Consider the following 20,781-nt stretch of genomic DNA (forward strand, 5'->3'; position numbering starts at 1 on the left):
TACAGTGGGTGGAATGGTGTGCTGTGATTGGTTGAGAGCGGATATATCGCGTTTTGGAGAAAAAGGAGACTGGCGTTTGTCGCATTTTGGAAAGAAAGGGAGGGAACATGACAGAATAACACGACGGATATCGCATTTTGCGCGAAATTAATAAATGACTTTTCAATACTGACCATATACAATACTGATTTTGGCGGAAACTCGATTTTTTTGAAAATGGCGTTTATCGCGTTTTGGAACCAAACTCTTCAAATGTTTATATCCAAAACACGTTGGCCACAATTATTGGCACCCTTTTATTCAATAGTTTTTGCAACTTCCTTTTGCCAAGAAAACATGGTGAGTCTTCTCCTATAATGCCTGATGAGTTTGGAGAACACCTGACAAGAGATCAGAGACCATTCCTTCATGCAGAATCTCTCCAGAACCTTCAGATTCCCAGATCCATGTTGGTGCTTCTTCTCTTCAGTTCACTCCACTCATTTTCTTTAGGGTTCAGGTCAGGGGACTGGGATGGTCATGGCAGAAGCTTCATTTTGTGCTCAGTGACACATTTTTGTGTTGGTTTTGATGTTTGTTTTGGATCATTGTCCTGATGGAAGATCCAACCATGGCTCATTATAGGATTTCTAGCAGAAGCGGTCAGGTTTTGATTTTTTATCTGTTGATATTTGGTAGAATCCATGATACCATATATCTGAACAAGATGTCCAGGACTTCCAGCAGAAAAATAGGCCCACAACATTAAAGATCCAGCAGTATATTTAACCGTGGGCATGGGGTACTTTTTATCCATGTGTGCACCAAACCCATCTGGTGGGTTTGCTGCCAAAAAGCTCTTTTTTTTTTGTTTCATCTGACCACAGAAGCTGGTCCCATTTGAAGTTCCAATCATGTCTGACAACTGAATATGCTGGAGATTGTTTCTGGATGAGAGCAGAGGATTTTTCTTGAAACCGTCCTGAACAACTTGTGGGGATGTAGGTGCTGTTTGATTTTTTTTTTTTTTTATCGCTTTCTGAGACTCAACTAATCTCTGCAATTCTCCAACTGTGATCCTTGGAGAGTCTTTGGCCACTCAAACTCTCCTCCTCACCGCACATTAGGACAATTTAGACACATGTCCTCTTCCAGGCAGATTTTAGTTAATTGGAACTTCTTAATTATTGGCCTGATTGTGGAAATGGGGATTTTCAATGCTTTAGTTATTTTCTTACAGCTACTTTCTATATTGTGAAGCTCAGCAATCTTTTGCTGTACATCAGAACTATATTCTTTGGTTTTACTCATTGTGATGATTAAGGGAATTTGGCCTTTGTGTTTCCTCATGTTTATACTCCTGTGGAACAGGAAGTCATGGCTGGACAATTTCATGTTTCTGATCACCCTGGTGTGCTAAAAAAATGTAAATATGACTGGGAATACACTTCAGAGATATTTTACTCATAAAAAAATTCTAGGGGTGCCAATAATTATGGCCAACATGTTTTGGAGAAAAACATTTATTTCATAATGTGATTTTCTCCCCACTTTCAATTCTTTTCCTTCAATGAAAGGTTAGATTTTTACTCATTTTATGAATTAAAGATCAAAAGGATAAACAATGCAGATTTATTTTTACAGTCATCTTTGATCATATTTACCAAGGGTGCCAATAATTCTGAGCACCACTGTAGGTTTGGAATGATATGAGGGTGAGTAAACGATTTTTAATTTTCAAGAATTTTAATTTGTTTTGGATGATCTCCAAAGCTGAACTGTGTAATGTGTAATGTAATGTGCTCAGACATAAGCAAGCAGTTTGTAGGATGATTTCATTTTGGTTTGGGACAAGACAATCTGTTTGTATGAGCAATAACAGGAGTGTTTGAGAAGCCTTTTTGAAAGCAGTTATACTTGAAGTTTAGAAATTACAAACTTCATATTCAGTCAAGAAGTCTCATCATTAAAAAAACACCCTTCACATTGAAAATGCTATAAAACCAACAATTGATGCATTATTTATTGTTCATAAATGCAACATGATACATGATTTAAATTGGATTATATAAACTGTAAAACTGTAAAAAGTTCAGAATACTCAAAATATTTGAGGAAACTTATTACCTCAATACATGTAAGTAAACTAACTCATTTTTTAAGTTTGTAGAACTTTAACATTTTTGTGAAAAGGGGGGTGGTGCAGAAAGCCGTGGAAGCGGAGCGAGGCCGGTGTGGTGCACAGGTGTCTCTTATTAACAGTCACGTCACTGGCCTCCCTTCGCTCCCACAGTTCTCAGCCTCGCCCAACTTATCAATTACTTACAGTTCATTTACATAAACATCACATTCAGATCATGGTTAAATGTTAGATAGAAAATAACACATGCTATCATAACTATCAAAGAGACTGTCATTATATGCTTGTGTGTATATAATCAAACAACATACAGTTTATGTGGTCTTAAAAGTTTTGCAGTGCATCCTCAACTTAACCACATGCTCTTCTCTTCACCGCAATGGTAACTCTAAAACTAACATAACAGAACCCCTGTAAATCCCAACATAACACAACATTAAACACTAACTTATGTCTCCCTATATTAATCTTGTGCAAAAACACACAAAATAACACTTAATTCCAATATTTATTTATACAGTCTGATGCAAAGCATGCTGGGAATTAGAAATCTGCTGCAACTCAACTGAATCATATTAAGTTCAGCTTCATTGAAATTTTGAGTTCACGCAACTTTTTTTCTATTAAGTACAATGAACTTTCATTATTATTTGAGTGAAACAAACTCATTTAATTTAATTAATTTCACTGTTCGGTTTTACATTGTGCAAATGATGTGCACAATTTAAAGGATTAGTTCACTTTCAAATAAAATTTTCCTGATAATTTACTCACCCCCATGTCATCCAAGATGTCCATGTCCTTCTTTCTTCAGTCGAAAAGAAATTAAGGTTTTTGATGAAAACATTCCAGGATTGGAATTCTCCTTATAGTGGACTTCAGTTGCCTCCAAACGGTTGAAGGTCAAAATATTCTACTTCTACTATTCTACTTAACGAAAAAAATTTAACTGGCGCTGCGTTCGTTCCACAAGTTGAATGGAGAAGGCGTAGGACATACAGCATAAGCTTTTTGAAGAATACGAAAGTGTGGTTTTGGAACCACTTGGAAGGCGATCATTTGTTTATATACAGCATATACATTTACATTTTTTTGAAAATGACAAATCATTTCGCTAGATAAGACCCTTATTCCTCATCTGGTACCCTTTGAAGCTGCACTGAAACTGTAATTTTGACCTTCAACCATTTGGAGTCCATTGAAGTCCACTACAAGGAGAATAATCCTGGAATATTTTCATCAAAAACCTTAATTTCTTTTCGACTGAAGAAAGAAAGACATTAACATCTTAGATGACATGGGGGTGAGTAAATTATCAGGAAAATTTAGTTTGAAAGTGAACTAATCCTTTAAATCTACTTAAGAAAACATCTTGAAATTTGTGCATCTTCTGATGATTTTACCATCAGCAGGCTATCATAAATAACCGTTATCCTTATTTTTTTTAAAATCTTCCAGAACTCCATGTGGTGATGCATAGAGTATTCCTCATATTAAGCCACCGACACAAAAATATGAGTAACAGAATCACAAATCGTCTTGATGTTTTTGTGACAGGTGTCATTTTACTGAGAGATGACAACTTGCACTGTTTATCATAACAATTTTACTGAAAAAAAAAACAGCTAAATAAACTGATTGTCATGAGAACACAAAGTGCAGCCTATGTTATTTAACCCTTTGATGCACAACATGGGTCAAAAATGACCCGGCTGAGTTTTAATTTTATATATCTTTGCAAGAAATTAATTTCATCATTCAGTATTCCAGGTATTCCTCAATTAACTTGTTTTTGATCATCACAAATCCTCATTTTCATTTTTTATTTCTTTCTTTTTGAATAAAAATCATTTTTGTATCACTACCCTTCTAATGCACAACATGGGTCAAAAATATTCATTTCCTATGAGTGTTTCTTTGCTGAATCTTTGAAAGAAATGTATTTTGTCATTTATTTATTCCAGGTATTCATTAAATATCTTGTTTTTGATTTTCTACAAATAATTATGTTTATTTTTTCTTTCTTACTTTATAAACAAACACAGTTTCTACATCAATTTTACACACATGGGTCAAAAATGACCCATATAGAAATCTTTAATATTTGCACATTTTTGCAAATATGTTCCTACTTGCGAAAATTTGATTTGATTTCATTTGATTTCATTTTTGACACGTGTGTAAAATTGATGTAGATATACAAAAGCTGTGTTTGTAATATGTTTGTTTGTATAAATAAATGACAAAATACATTTCTTTCAAAGATTCAGCGAAGAAACGCTCAGTCATGATTGAAATAACATAGGAAATGAATACGGGTCATTTTTGACCCATGTGTGTAAAATTGATGTAGACATACAAAAACTGTTTTTGTTTATAAAGTAAGAAAGAAAAAATGAACATAATGATTTTTGACAATCAAAAACAAGATATTTAAGGAATACCTGGAATAAATGAATGATAAAATGCATTTCTTTTAAAGATTCAGCAAAGAAACAGTCAACCGTGTTTGAAATTACATAAGAAAATAAATACGGGTCATTTTTGACCCATGTTGTGCATTAGAAGGTGTTTTCATAGCTTGTGCATCAAAGGGTTAAAATCCTTCAAAACTTTAATGGCTGGTAAGAAAAAAAATAATCATTACATTTTCCCAAATCACTTGCCATTGGCATTGGCACCAAAAAGTAAATTTTTGAACCCTGACTGCAATTCGTTTATAGCTGAATGAGTTTGTTCTCTATGTGCAGGTTGTGTTTTCTGGGTCTGATGGCCTATATAATGATTCTGACTCAACAGAACAGCCGCTTCGACTGAACGAGTAGCAAAAGATGGGGGATGGATGGATTAGATGGAGAGATAATGTAAAGAAACAGATGGAAAAGGAAGTGACAGGTGATATGAGATGAAATGAAGGAATATGAAAGGCAAGAAATAAATATGCAGGAGAGGATGAACATATGAAAGATGAAAAAGTTTAAGAGGTTAAAGGTGGTTTATATTTCATGTACGTTGTCTTAGCAACAGTGAATCTGAACAAATGTAAATGTGCTCTGCTCTTTATACACACTCACACACATATGCCAGCACTCTCATTCAGTGTTCAAGTGTTTCCGGAGGCTGAATCTGTATGACTCACACTGGATGCGGCATTGTGTGAAAATTAATGATTTTCAGTGACAGCCGTGATTACAACTGTCCTCCGCTCATTTTGTAACTCTACTTGTCTGTTTTTCTCAGCTTCACACTTGCTCATATTGAAAGGACTTTATTCATTGTTATTTATTAATTTAGTGATTTGTCATAACAGATGCTGTAATAACTCTTGAATCCTGTGTTTATATAATGGAGAACTCAACAAGTGAACTCTGCTGGCTGATCAGACCAATAGTTCAGATTTTTACTTTCTCTGCCACAAAAATACATACTGTACATTTTATGTTAGTGTAACGCAGTTCGTAAATGTGGAAGAAGGAGGCGGGAACCGGCGAACATTCAACGAAACTTTAATTCAAAATAAACAAAGAACAAAACGAAAGTAATGCCGGCAGACCCTAGCGGACGTCTGCCGGCCACACAAACATAATAAAACATAAAATAATATCCAGGCCTGGTCCTCTCTCGTCCTTCACGGTCGTCGCTCCTCCTTTTATGCCTCCGGAGCTCCTCCGTGAGAGACTCGAGGCCGGCGCGCCTTGTAGGTGATGCTCATTATCACTCGCGCCACCGGCCTCGCGCCGTTCCCTCACGGCTCTCGCCCGCCCTGCTCGTCACAGTTAGAAACATATTTTTATGTGTCATCCAAATTTATTTACGAAGAAGTTTACAACAACTAATGCATTATTAATAGCACAATAGGAAATAAAACCATAGGAAATATTTATAATTTTCAAGCCATTCTGCAGTAACTGAATCTCCGACTAATTCTTTGACAATAACATAATATAATTTATGATTTAATTCATGAGTTGTAATACAAGAATGATTATCTGAATCTCATTAGTAAGTCACGTAAGTCAATTCCATATTTACAATGACAGGATGCTTTTTTTCAAAACATGTGGAATATTCTGGAATAATAGAATTATGCCAACAAAATGAAAACATGAGATACAAAATTACAATGGGAAATATGCACAAAAAATACCATTGTCATAAAAATATACACCACCATTCAAAAGTTTGGGGACAGTAAGATTCTTTATATAGTTTTGTAAGAAAGACTTTTATACTTGCCAGGTGTGCATTTATTTGATTGAAAATACAGTAAAAACAGTATTATTGTGAAATGTTATTACAATTTAAAATAATTGTTTTCTATTTTAATATATTTTAAAATATAATGTATTCCTGTGATGTGAAAGCTGAATTTTCAGCATCATTACTCCAGTCTTCAGTGTCACATGATCCTTCAGAAATCATTCTAAAATGAGATTTGCTTCTCAAGAAACATTTCTTATTATCAATAATGAAAGAAATTGTTCTGCTTAATATTTATAACCATTATATATATTTTTTTCTGGATTGTATAATGTTTAGGAAATTCAAAAGAACAGCATTTATTTGAAATAGAAATCTTTTGTAACTTTATGAATGTCTTTAGTGTTACTTTTGATCAATTTAATGTGTCCTTGCTGAATAAAAGTATTAATTTCTTTTAAAAAAGAAAACGAGGAAAAAAAAAAAAAACGTACTGATCCCAAACATTTGGACGGTTGTGTACATATATTTGATAAGTATTATAATTTATTTTATTATAACTGTGGTTATTATTCAAACATCTAATTGTAAGCTGTATTATAAGGCATTACGAAAGCATTATATATAGGCTATACATAATGTGCTACTGCTGCCATCTTATCCAGGGTGACTTATTTTTATTACAGGAACAGTCCCTCCAGAGGAATCAGGAGTAAGTGCTTTACTCACAGACAGATTAGTGATGGGAACTCCGAGCACTTTCCTCTTCTTATATTTCCCATTATTGGATTTGAGCCCTTGGGTTTACTAGCCCAGACATCTAACCACTAAAATGCCTCCCCAACCCCTAAAAAAACCCACACAATTAATCCACATATGACCACCAATATCATTAACGTATAAATTAATACATTAGTTACAAAGAGGGTGAAAAATGGTCACATAAGATTCAAGTACATCTGCTTTTGGTTCATGAAATATTGAGTAACATTAGAATATGGCACTTAGACACTTAACATGAAATCCAGACTGCCAATCAGGCAACATTAAAAGTCAAATGGTACTCGGATTGTCATTAACATTATGGTCTCAGTCAATTAGTGCTTTAAGGAAAAGCAGAATCATAATGCGTAACACCTCCTAGGCAGATCTTACACTGGCATCGGTCCAGCAAAGTAATAGAAAGTCATGTTAATCCAAGACGCTAATGCTAGTTCTTACCCCCTCAGGCTGAGGACAATGGAGGGAAAATCAAAAGGCTTAGCATGAATTTTTCCCTTTGAGCTAAAGCGAGTCAGCATTAAACATCAATGAAGATTTCTGTTTCTCCGCACACTGCTAACAGAGGTTCATCCCCAAGAAAATAGAGACAGGACAGAAAGAGAGATGTGTGTGGGCATGTGAATATTTGTGCCTTCAACGGAAGTGTATGTGAGTGTGTGTCTAAGTAGGTCGGCACAGGACAAGTTTCTGTTCTCGTTAATGGCGCACACTAATGGAGACAGGCAGATTGACTTTAGGGACAAAGATGTGGACTTACAAGGTCATTTCCCTTTAGTGTCTGCACGTGACTTTTGGATATGTACACAGACATTACCCTTACTAATTGATTCAAGAAACTTCCAGTAAAGACTCAACAGCTGGTTCGGTTTTATTAGAGAACAGGATTTGGCAAACTAGCAACTGTAGCAAATGTAAGTGCATGTGTTCAGATACATATGCTTGTCAGAATGATTGAAATACTTGACTATTTATTTATTGGATGAGTTGGACCAGATGGTTGAGGAAAAGCAGCCAAGTATGTAACATAAATGTGAACTACTTCAGTACTGTTTAAAAGTATCCCAGGATGCTCCTCATGAAGAGCTTGAAATAACAATTAGTTCCATCGAGTTACTAATAAGTGACCATGTGACCATACTAATTCATTTCCTCATTTTAAGTAAATCATGCAAACAATATAATAATTTGATCAGAGAACAAATGAGTTCAACGTGGTCAAACGAGGAAACAAATTAATAAGTCATGTAAACGAATTCTTAATTATTTGCCATGATTTAACTGAAACGAGTAAAGAGTGCACAATTTAACCCTTAAATGCATGACTGTTTCGCCAATCATTCTTACATATTCGGGTCTTTATCGACCCGAATCTATATCTTACACGGAAGGATCTCGACCTGTCGCGATAATATAAAACTCTTCTGATAATAGAGTAACAATTACAGAAGAATAAAATAAAGCATATTTTGTTACCTTTTGGAGCTTGAAAGGGCTCAGGTTGAGCAGATGTTTTATGCCATCATCACTGTCCTCGTCAGAGCTCATTTCCCAGTAAATTCAGCAAATAATGGGCTAGTTTTATGTTTGAGGTCACGAATATGAGCCCATTCGCGATCTCAAACGTATTCTCAAAACTATATAATTTTCAACATCTTCAAAATCAATATTTCGATCGCTAACAGCTTCACCAGATCCATCCAGTGACAGTTACAGTCATATTTGATTGCGTTCAGTACTTGCTCTGCAGTAAATCGCTGAGCCGTTTCATATTTTTCTTAATATTTCGTTTTCTGTCTGAATGAGTCGTCACTTCAGCATTGTGTTTCAGACATTGCCACCTTGTGGAATAAAGGTGAATTGCACTTACTCCGTCATCTAAGATTCAATTATTGTTGTGCAAAAAAATATACTTACACTTATACACACCTCGGGTCGTTTGCGACCCTATAGAATTTTTACAAAAAATGAATACAAAAATAGGCATTCTTTTATAATTTTATGATTTTTTTCTTGTTATATTTTTTATAATGAATTGATTGAGGAATACCAAGAAGGTTGATGTCTAACTTTAAAAAATGAACGAGGAGGAGGGTAGTGAATGACGTCCCGGGTCACTAAAGACCCGAGATATGCATTTAAGGGTTAAATATTTTTTTGTGTGGGACTCTGTATATTACACAAAATATATATTTTTTTAAAGTTGCAAATGAAACAAAGATTATTGGAGTACATTTTAAAAGAAAATACACGTGATTTCTGAGTGAAATTTGTTTAAAAAAATATAAAAAAGCAGTAATTGGAAAAAAGTTGGTGTTCCCATGTTTTGTTTTGTTTTGTTTTGTTTTGTTTTGTTTTGTTTTGTTTTGTTTTGTTTTGTTTTGTTTTGTTGTTTTGTTCAATTTTCAAATGATCAACATTGAATATTGAAAGTAAAGGTTAATTATCCCAGCATTCTTCTTCTTTTTTTTTTTTTTTTGCCAAATGTCATAAGAACTAAAGTTTATATTTTCTAAAGTACAGCATAATGTTTTATTTAAAGCATGTTTAAAAATGTCTTCACAGATTTCACTTGAAGCATGTAAAAGATTTAGAGCTTTGAAATTAGTATAGATTTATATTAACAGTCGACATGCTGTTCTAAAAATTATAAATGAAATTATAAATTTCAGTATCAGTATTTGCCAAATATTTATATTTTATTTAAAATTTGATAGCATTTATCTCATGTGAATAATTAAACCCCTACAATGACATTAAAACATGACATTTTTCTGCAAAATGTCTCATTTCTGTATTTTAGCTCCAGTTCAGATGTCTGTAATCTCTTATCTGTCTGTAATCCCTAACATCATATCAGCGCCTTCAATGAAACGATGACTGTGATTTTAATGACTGTAAGGATTTGCGTTAAATCTGCATTGATATTCTGAGTGCGAGCTGCGTCACAGGCTTCTGTAGGTGACATTCAGTGTGATTTTCTGAGGATCTAGCAGCTACAGAATCTCTGATTCAGCCATGTATTAATGATAGATGCCTTTAAAAACCACCCTGGAAAGAGTTGACATTGAGCGAGAGAGAGTAACTTTTTTCCTGCCACACTGATGAATAATTTCCCTCTATCTTTCTCTTGCAATCTTTCTCTCTGTCCCATTTGAATCACTCCCACTTTACTCTTTCCACCCTCCATCCATCATCTCTCCCATTCCTCTCCTGAGAGAGAGAAATCTCCACAGAGATTTCTTTATCCGTTTTCCTCTAGATAATACATCTTTATTCTTAACTATGTGTGCTTTTCTGCAAGTCTTTGGTAACTGTTCAATGTACACATAGGGGATATGTATTTAAATAATACAATCTGATTTTAGTTCAGTTTAGTTTATTTATATAACATATTTAATAATGGCAAAGCTGACCAAAGTGCTGCAAAGGCAAGTAAACTACAGTAATAGAAATCGAAAAAAACAAAAACAAAAAAAAAAAAGTATAACACAAAACAAGACAGTAAAAAAAATTACAGAACAATAAATTTATACATAACAAAAAATTATACAAGCAATTCTCAACATTTCCAGAAATGGTTGCTCTAACCCATAAGCCACTGTAAAGAGATACACTTTAAGTAAAGATTTAAAAACAACACAGAAGAGGAAGATTTTAGGTATGGAATGAAAGCTTTTCTTGAACGGAGGTGCTGTCGCTGAAAATACACAATCCCCCTTAAGTTTTAAGTAAGTCTGTGCAGACAGCAACACGGTATTAGATGTCTGATGGTAAGAAAGAAGATCAGATAAATAGTGTGGTGCCAAATCATTGAAGGACTTGTCAACAAACAATAAAACCTTAAACTGGATTCTATACTCAATGGGGAGCCAGAGCAAACTAGCCAAAACAGGTGTTGTATGTCCCTCTTTCTAGTGCCTGTTAACAGTCTGGCTGCATATAGCATATAGTAACACATAGTAATGCCCTAACCCTAAAGACCCTGATATTGTGTTTTCGGGTTTTGCAGAGGCAAGCAGCACTCTTAATTAATCGCATTGATCTCTCTTTGTTCTGCAGCAGCGTCTCTGCTGCCACACAGGTTTGTGACGGTACGCAGAGGCAGCCCGGCGGCTCGCAGCGGTCAGATCAGGCCTGGGGATCGTCTGGAGGCGGTGGATGGGAGATCAGTGGTGAATTTACCTCACAGAGAGCTGGCTCAGATCCTGAGGAGAGCTGGAAACACACTCCGCTTGACCATCGTACCCCGCTCCAGCGCTCGTACGTAGATTATTTCATACACCTGGACTACACCTTTTACTTTATTAGATAAATAGTTTAATTAATTTATTTATTTAAATTAGCAATAGATAACACAACAAAAACGTATCCTAATACCTTTCTCCCATAAGACAGTGTAGGGAAAACTGGCAAAAAGTAGAACATAAATGCACACTTTTTTTTTTTTTTTTCTCCCACGTTGACCACAATTATTGGCACCCCTAGAATTTTTTATGAGTAAAATATCTCTGAAGTATATTCCCATTCATATTTATATTTTTTAGCACCCCAGGGTGATCATAAACATGAAATGGTCCAGCCATGACTTCCTGTTCCACAGGAGTATAAACATGAGGAAACACAAAGGCTAAATTCCCTTAATCATTCATCACAATGAGTAAAACCAAAGAATATACTTCTGATTTGCAGCAACAGATTGTTGAGCTTCACAAAATAGAAAGTGGCTGTAAGAAAATAGCTAAAGCATTGAAAATCCCCATTTCCACCATCAGGGCAATAATTAAGAAGTTCCAATCAACTAAAGATGTTACAAATCTGCCTGGAAGAGGATGTGTGTCTAAATCGTCCTAATGTGAAGTGAGGAGGAAAGTTTGAGTGGACAAAGACTCTCCAAGGATCACAGCTGGAGAATTGCAGAGATTAGTTGAGTCTCGAGTCTCAGAAAGCCTAAAAAAAATGATCAAACAGCACCAACATCCCCACAAGTTGTTCGGGAGGGTTTCAAGAAAAATCCTCTGCTCTCATCCAGAAACAAGCTCCAGCATATTCAGTTGTCAGACACGACTGGAACTTCAAATGGGACCAGCTTCTGTGGTCAGATGAAACTAAAAAAAAAGAGCTTTTTGGCAGCAAACCCACCAGATGGATTTGGTGCACACATGGATAAAAAGTACCCCATGCACACGGTTAAATATACTGCTGGATCTTTAATGTTGTGGCATATTTTTCTGCTGGAGGTCCTGGACATCTTGTTCAGATACATGGTATCATGGATTCTATCAAATACAAACAGATAATAAATCAAAACCTGACCGCTTCTGCTAGAAATCCAGTAATGGGCTGTGGTTGGATTTTCCATTAGGACAATGATCCAAAACAAACATCAAAACCAACACAAAAATTTGTCACTGAGCACAAAATGAAGCTTCTGCCATGGCCATCCCAGTTCCCTGACCTGAACCCTAAAGAAAATGAGTGGAGTGAACTGAAGAGAAGAAGCACTAACATGGAGCCGGGAATCTGAAGGATCTGGAGAGATTCTGCATGAAGGAATGGTCTCTGATCTCTTGTCAGGTGTTCTCCAAACTCATCAGGCATTATAGGTGAAGACTCAGAGCTGTTATCTTGGCAAAAGGAGGTTGCAAAAAGTATTGAATAAAAGGGTGCCAATAATTGTGGCCAACGTGTTTTGGAGAAAAACATTTATTTCATAATGTGATTTTCCCCCCACTTTGAATTCTTTTCCTTCAATGAAAGGTTATATTTTTGCTAATTTTATGAATTAAAGATCAAAAGAATAAACCCTGCAGATTTATTTTTACAGTCATCTTTGATCATATTTACCAAGGTTGCCAATAATTCTGATCACCACTGTATATATATTCATATATATTCACCATAATTTTTTGTGAGCAATAGATAACATTACAAAATTGTTTCCTAACACCTTTCTCCCATCAGATTCCTCAGAGCGAGCAGATAATGATGATTATAAAAACAGGAAATCTCACAGGTCAAAACCAAAGGTGAGCAATACCTTGACCTTACAATGACCTTACATAAGCTGTGTGACAAAAAAATAATAACTCCCTCCTTTTTTATTTTTTCCCACTTTGAAACACAAAGCAGGATGCCACGCGGTACTACAGTGTGGAACTGGAGAGGGGGCCGACTGGATTCGGCTTTAGTCTGAGAGGAGGAAGTGAATATAACATGGGCCTCTATGTGCTGGGACTGATGGAGGGGGGACCGGCCTCACGCAGCCACAAAATTCAGGTGCCGATGTGTGGCTGTGGTCTAGATAAAATCATTTCTTTTGGGGATAAAATTATACAAAATGCCTGAAGAAAAAAAGGGGGAAAAAAACACTTTTAGAAAAATGTAAAGAGACTAAATAATGATAAAGGTTTTTATTTTAAGTTGTATATTGGGGTTCAGCTTAGTCTGTGATTATAGTTACCTTAAGAGCCATTTTCGTCCATTTTATAATATACAACATTTTATAATGCTCACGAAGGCTGCATTTATTTAATTAAAAATACAGTAAAAACAGTAATGTGAGATATTATTACAATTTAAAATAACTGTTTTATATTGAAATATATTTTAAGTGTAATTTATTCCTGTAATGGCAAAGCTGAATTTTCAGCATCATTACTCCAGTCTTTAGTGTCACATGATTGAGAAATCATTCAAATATGCTTATTTTATGTTCGAGAAACATTTCGTATTATTTCAATGTTGAAATAATTCAGTCTGATTGCTTTGAAACGTGACTTAGCAAACAACACAAATTAAAAAATATTGTCATAATAGTTTCCTAATTGTATTTAATTCCACTTATGTCCTATAATCTAAGGCATATAGTGCTTTTATGAATGTTGATGTTTATTCACTGTGTTAAAAAAATCACAATTGTGGCCCATTTCTGTTGTAATTGTGTATGCTGTAGGTAAGCGATCAGCTGGTGGAGATCAATGGAGACAGTACAACAGGAATGACTCATAGTCAGGCTGTGGAGCAAATTCGGACTGGAGGAAGCAGGATACACCTTGTGTTCAAAAGAGGAAATGGATACGTCCCTGACTACGGTAAGACAACAGGTCAGAAGTCAGCTGAACATCACCCTAATGTTATCATACATCATCTAAAACATGATGGTCATATTCATATTGCTATTAGGATCATGGAGTCACCAGATGTCAAATAACATAATATGATTGTGTACAGAGCAATAAGCCATGAGAGGCTGTATGTAACAGTGGTTTAACTGTGGGAAAGGGCCATTGTTAACATTAAATAAAACCACTATTGCAAAGTCTTCTTTGGCTTCTTTATTGCTTTTTTATTAAACAGCTAAAGCAAAATTATAAAATAGACCAATGTTCAATAAATAATTAAATATTACTATATATATTACTGATAATAATTCACAATAAAAATAATTTTGTAGATGTAGACCTATGTGTAGAATTCAATAGGACTTTTCACACTGTGCTTAAAGGATTAGTTCACTTTTAAATAAACTTTTCCTGATAATTTACTTACCCCCATGTCATCCAAGATGTCCATATCTTTCTTTCTTCAGTCGAAATACAATTACATTTACCCGGGGTTAAGAATGACCCAGGGTTAACTATTTCAAACGTTAAAAGCTCTAATGAATGGTGTGGTCAAAAGTAGATTGTCACTGTTACTTTTATACAGAGACTATATTTGTCAATATTCTTTACACAACAGTCTTTGTCTTCTTATGAAAATATTTTTCTCTTTTAGCTTACTAACTGTTCTCTGCTTTCTTATTTGGACTTTTCCCTTTTTCTATTCTCCTTGGTTTCATATTTTTATAATTAATTACTGTCCTCTTTCATTATTTGTGTCTTTTAACACATTATTAAAACTCATTTCTACTAATTTGCTTTTAATTTTGGGTCATCTCATTTGATTTGGCCTTCATTCTTATTTTTATCTCATTGCTTTCTTTTGATTTATATCTTTGATCTTTCATTGTCTTTATTTCCTATGATTTTTTTTTTTTTTTTCACTCTCCTTCTAACTTCCATGAGGGAAACTTTTCTACCTCCCCACCTCCCTTAACTCCTTGTTTTCATTCTTCCGGCTTTCCCTGTCTCTTTTCCTCCTCCTTTAGTGGAGCTCTCCAGTCTCTCTCTCTGTATGACCAACTCCAAGCTGGGCGAACCATGTTTCTATGTGATTGGAAGGACAGAAAATACGCGGTTGGTAGCTGTTCCTGTTAGTTCTCCATTTTACTGTTTCTCTACATCTCTCTCATATTTCTCTGTCGTCTAATTGTCTTTGACCGTGTTTCCCGGTCTCCCTGTCACATGTTGATAATACACCAAGAGTCACTGTGTTGTCAACCTGTTTGTGATGCAGTATGACAGAAGAGGTAATGGTTTAAAAACAGCTGTAATGTTTGTTGGTAATTCCAGATGAAGCTAATTAACTTATTATTTTAAAGGCTGTCAGTAGGCTTAAAAAATTGAAATTGATTACATTATATTTTCCATATCATATGGCTGTCAGTCATTTAAATTTCAATAATCAAATTATGATATGCTTATAGACCGACAAAATGAACGTAATTAAGAGACATTACATTATTTTGACAGACAAAGCATGCAAAACATGCATAGCATTCAGAGGGTATTTCAAGCTTCAGAAAATTTCTCATTACAGAATTTATGGCTCAGGGGGCATGATTAAATGTGTTAATTTCATTATTGCATTTTTTTCTTTCAAAATGTTGTCCATTCATTCCCAGAGCATTCAGCTACTTCTTTAATGAGAGAAAATAAAATATGTTACAGAGATGTTTGACTCTGCAGAAGCCCTTAACTGGCCCTCTCATTACCATTTCAACCATTGATGGTGTTGCGCTTTTATTTCAAACCTTTTTATTTGGAATACTAATTCAGTTCTGCCACACAAAGACTGCAAATGGCTTCACTATTGTTTAAATCATCCAATTTGGAACAGTCATTAAAAAATTAGTCAGCTCGTAATTATATTAACCAATTATATTAGACATTTTGGTTATGAAATTGTCCTGCTAAGATTCTCACTATTCCAACAAGTGTGCAAAGTGAACTTAGCTGCAGGAAACCATATGAATATCAAGGACACTAAAAATATTTAAAAACATTAACATCACTCTTAAAAATAAAGGTTCTTTATTGGCATTGATAATTACATGTAGGGTTGTCAAAAGACTTCACCGAGCGCTTACACCAATACACAAGAGAGTGTTTGAAAGCAGGCGTCTATCAGCAGATTCGTCTATCAGTGGATGAGACTGTCCTTCAAAAAACCCGACCCTATAGGTCATTTTTCAAGCACCTTATTATGACCTATATTTATGTTTTAAAGTCATGCACCCTTTAGCTGGCGTAAAAATAATGACAGTGTCGTGTTACGTCTGTCGTATGACTGTCTTTACCAATCAAAATGTGTGTTCATTTAAATGCAATGTGTGGACTTTTTATACCATTTCTCTTATTTCCATTTAGCAAAACTAGTTTTTTTTTTATTATTATTAACAACTACACCCACCCCACCCCTAAACCTACCCTTAGTGATTTATAGTGCATATACACTTTATGAGAACATGCGTTCCCTGGGATCGAACCCACGATCGCATGATCACATGATTGCATATTGTTATTGCAATGCTCTGCCAATTGAGCTACGCGAAACCCAAATTATGATGCAGATAAAGGGGAACAATGCATTAAAATGAAAGTGTCCTGTTGTCAATAGGGGCGCCACTTTAGTAAACGCTCCTATGGGTCATATTTCAGGGAAGTGACAAACGACCTATATGGTCGTATTGGTTGGAGAACATGTTGCAGTGGATATATTATGGATCCGCTGATAGATGCCTACTTTCAAATGTTCTTGTGTGTATCTGTGTAAGTGATTGGCAGTGTTGGGCACGTTACTTTAAAAAATCAATTAGTTATAGTTACTAGTTACTTCTCACAAATAGTAATGGAGTTAGTAACTGAGTTACATCATTAGAAAAGTAACTAATTACCAGGGAAAGTAATTATTGCGTTACTTAAAAAAAATTAAAATATGTCAAATAACTTGAATGCCCCCAATATTAAATATTCTATTCTAATATAACATCACCCTAATGTTATCATACATATTCTAATATAAGTCTAAGAATAAATTATTCTTGATCCGACTCGTGACTCATGATCCGCTCTTGCTTATGAAATTTCTCTGTACAGTACAATACGTGTTGGTAGCCATTAAAGAAAACATAGTTTCATATTTATGTTTAAATAGTCCTATGTTATGTTTTAAATTAATTTACTTGATTATGAAAAGTGAACAGCATGAGTAAGATGCATCATAAGATGCGCAATATATCGGGAGGCATGGAGTGGGTCAGACATGAGTTTGACCACTTCATAAAGTTTTGTTTCGAAGAAAGCCTTTCTTTAAAGTGAATTTCGTTTTGTAAAAATTGTATCTTAATTTTAATCAATGTTTCATCAACCAATTGCCTGGATTTAATAAATAAGAAGTAAATATAGCAGACAATATAATCATGGATGCGCGGGCGCGATCACTGGCGCGTGAACTGGAGCGCGACTTATAGGCTAAATGAACCAAAACTCAGCGGCTGCTTGCCTCACATACATGAGAAATATATCTATAGAAAGCTTGAAATATCTAAAAACGAAAAGAAATAGGCTACTCTGATTATGTAGCCTAATCCGAATGAAATATGCATTTTCTCTCTAAGCGCGTCCATGAGGAGATGATGAAAACATACAAAACATTACGTTATTAATAAACAATTAAAATGTCTCCTTGCTGTTTTTGTCACATTCATAATCATTCATTTTGCCGGTTCTTTGTGGCAAGCTTTATGCGTGCGCTATAGCCTATATTACGATCATTATTATGGTTTATTCTCTCCAATATTTAAGAAATTAAATTAATATAAATGTGATTAGTCAACTAATGGCTTAAATGAATAACGTTTCTGGAGGTGCTTCGACAGATTGGAGTTGCTGTTTATCGCAGTAGATAGGACCTTCGAACCAGAAAGATGCTTACATTTGACTAAAAGGTTTTTGTCTTTATGCTCAACTAAAGTGAAATAATGAGCATATTTCTACTTTGAGAAACTCGTCTTGTTCTCGCCTTGACTCGCCATGACTGCCGCACATACGTGAATAAACGGAAACACGCCCACAGTGCGTCTTCGTGTTTACGGTGGTTGGCATCCACCAATCCTACAATGCATCGCTGCAGTAAACAGTAGGCTGTAGGCTACACTTCAGCCAAAATTAATTAATTAAAAAAGTAACGCACAACGCACCATATGGTAACAGTAACGGGGTTAATTTATTTAAAAAGTAATGCGTTACAGTATTAGTTACTGTCAAAAGTAACTGCGTTGCGTTACTGCCCAACACTGGTGATCGGTGATGAGCATAGATGTCTATTTACAACATGTTTTTGAAGCGTTGATCTTTGTAGCCAATCACAGACATATCTCTTAAGTGCATGAACACAATGGCCAATCAGAGGTGTTAAAGAATCCGCTCAACAGTGCTCAAAATGCTAGGAGGAAATAATGGTATCATCACATTTTTAAAATTTCAGTACTGACGGTACCGAAATCAGTACTTTTGACAACCCTAATTCCATGAACCTTTAACATCCATGGAATCTTTCCACTGCACAAAAGGTTCTTTATCATGGAAAAGGTTCTTTAGGGTTTTTTTTTAGGTTGTTCATTGTTCACTGCAAGGTTCTTTAGGGAAACCCATTTTGGAATCAGTATTTTTAAGAATGATGTTAACTTTGTCAGCCCTAATTATTTCGATTTTATTGAAATTGTACACATTATTTGGGTTTTGTTGTATTTTATTATTGTAGAATTATGTCATAATTTATTGCATATAATTAAGTGGTTCATTATTAGCATATCAAACAGACTCTTTTGCATTTCAAAGCTTCTTAGCTTTTAGTTTTAATGAGTCACCCAGAGCTTTAAATATGAAGCACATGGCATTCAGAATGACCTCAAAGTCCTTCCTGAAGAGGGTGACAAAAGACCCGAGTGAAACACTTGAAGTACTCTGGAACATTGGATGTGATTGGTTTTCATAACTGTCTAAACCGTAATTGACTTTCCATTTTACTTGAACAAGAGTTACTGAAATATTTTCCCACACAAGTCCTGTCTTGCATTCTAAAATCTGAAGCACTGAACTCTTTGCAACAGTGTTTGTTCCAAGTAATGTAATAATATTACATAATCAAGTGAGTAAATGATTCATTTTTCCTCTTTTCTCTCCACCATTATCCATCTCCTGCACTTTCACTCTCAGACCGTGATCACGTCACAGCCGTCTCCTCCTCACCCCAGGCCCTGCAGTCGGGTTTGGCTTCAGTAGGCCATCGCCGTGCTCAACAGGATGCCACATCCAGCGTTCAAAAACCAGGGAAGACCAACAGAGGGCGGAGAGTGCAAAGGGAGAGTGGAAGTGACGGAGGAGACCGCGAGAGCCTCTGACAGTCTCGAGGGCAGCAGTCAGGGCAGGGGGCGAAGGTCGAGAGACAAAAGGTCACAGAGCTTGCCTAGAAACACACTAAGAGGACATAGTGAAGAAAACTTGGAGAGAAGTGTTGAAAGAAATGGGAGAAAGAAGGAAAAAGGTAACAGGGAAGACAGGTCAGGACGGAGCAAGAGTGAGGAGAGGGTGAGACGGGTGGAGAGAACGAGTAAAGGAGACGAGAGCAAGAACACACAAACCATCAATAACCAGAGACTTCCTGAGCCTAAACTGCAGTGGGAGGAAGATGAGGAGGAGGACGAGTGGGAGAGAGAGACAGAACAAGAGTGGACGAGAGAGAGAGAAAGGCTGAAAGACAAAGAATGGGAGAGGGAGGAGAGGAAATTAGAGAACGACAGGGAATGGGAAAGAGAAAATGAGAGTATGACGAATAAGGAAACGCTAGAGTGGGAGCTGAACAAAAAAACTGAAGGAGAGATTCCAGATGAATTGAACGGAGAGCAAGAAACGAGTTTCCATAAGCGCCTGCGTTCTATGGGCGTCCGTGTGCTACCTTCAGACATTCAGCCCCGCACGCTTCGACCCTTATCTGGCCTCTCATCGGAAAGGCCGGCAGGGGACGCTGAGTTCAAGCAGACCCCGTTTGCTTTCCTCACATCTGAGCCATCCGACTATGCAGAGTCCGAGTCGGGAGCCAGTGTCTCTGAGTGTAGCATTTCTGCAGCCAGTATTTCTGGTCTCTCTGTGTATCTGAATGAAAGGCATAACCCAAAAACCACACAAAGGGCCCCGGGGCCTCCACTTCCAGGCCCCTGGCTAAAACCCAGCTCACAGAGAATCATTAGAGAGGCTAATAGGATACGAATGGTAGGGAAAGGTAGAGGAACAGAAACATGATTTATAATCTCTTGTACTGTTGCTCATACTTGTTTAAAGTCGCAACAAAACGGAAGTGAAATGTTTGTTTTCCCATATTGCGACGTACATCTGAGTGAAATGGATTATCGAAAAGAAAAAAATGAAGGCCGGAGACTAGGTTCTGTTTAACCATTGTTGATTGGATGAAATCTGAATGCAAGCTTGCAGTTGATTAAAAGAAAGCAGTGAGGTTTA

General features: G+C 35.9%; 1 protein-coding gene across 1 annotated transcript in view; it reads left to right on the forward strand.

Annotated features, from left to right (window-relative positions):
- LOC125280209 (membrane-associated guanylate kinase, WW and PDZ domain-containing protein 1) overlaps positions 1–20,781 on the forward strand; it is a 113,892-nt gene extending 93,111 nt beyond the window's left edge. Inside the window, 6 exon segments of the mRNA XM_048210572.1 lie at positions 11,162–11,362; positions 13,064–13,128; positions 13,229–13,378; positions 14,055–14,193; positions 19,483–19,661; positions 19,663–20,781. Coding sequence (XP_048066529.1) covers positions 11,162–11,362; positions 13,064–13,128; positions 13,229–13,378; positions 14,055–14,193; positions 19,483–19,661; positions 19,663–20,565 — 1,637 coding nt within the window. The 3' untranslated portion in view covers positions 20,566–20,781.

This window comes from Megalobrama amblycephala, linkage group LG12 (assembly GCF_018812025.1).
Source record: "Megalobrama amblycephala isolate DHTTF-2021 linkage group LG12, ASM1881202v1, whole genome shotgun sequence".
Classification (NCBI taxonomy): domain Eukaryota; kingdom Metazoa; phylum Chordata; class Actinopteri; order Cypriniformes; family Xenocyprididae; genus Megalobrama; species Megalobrama amblycephala.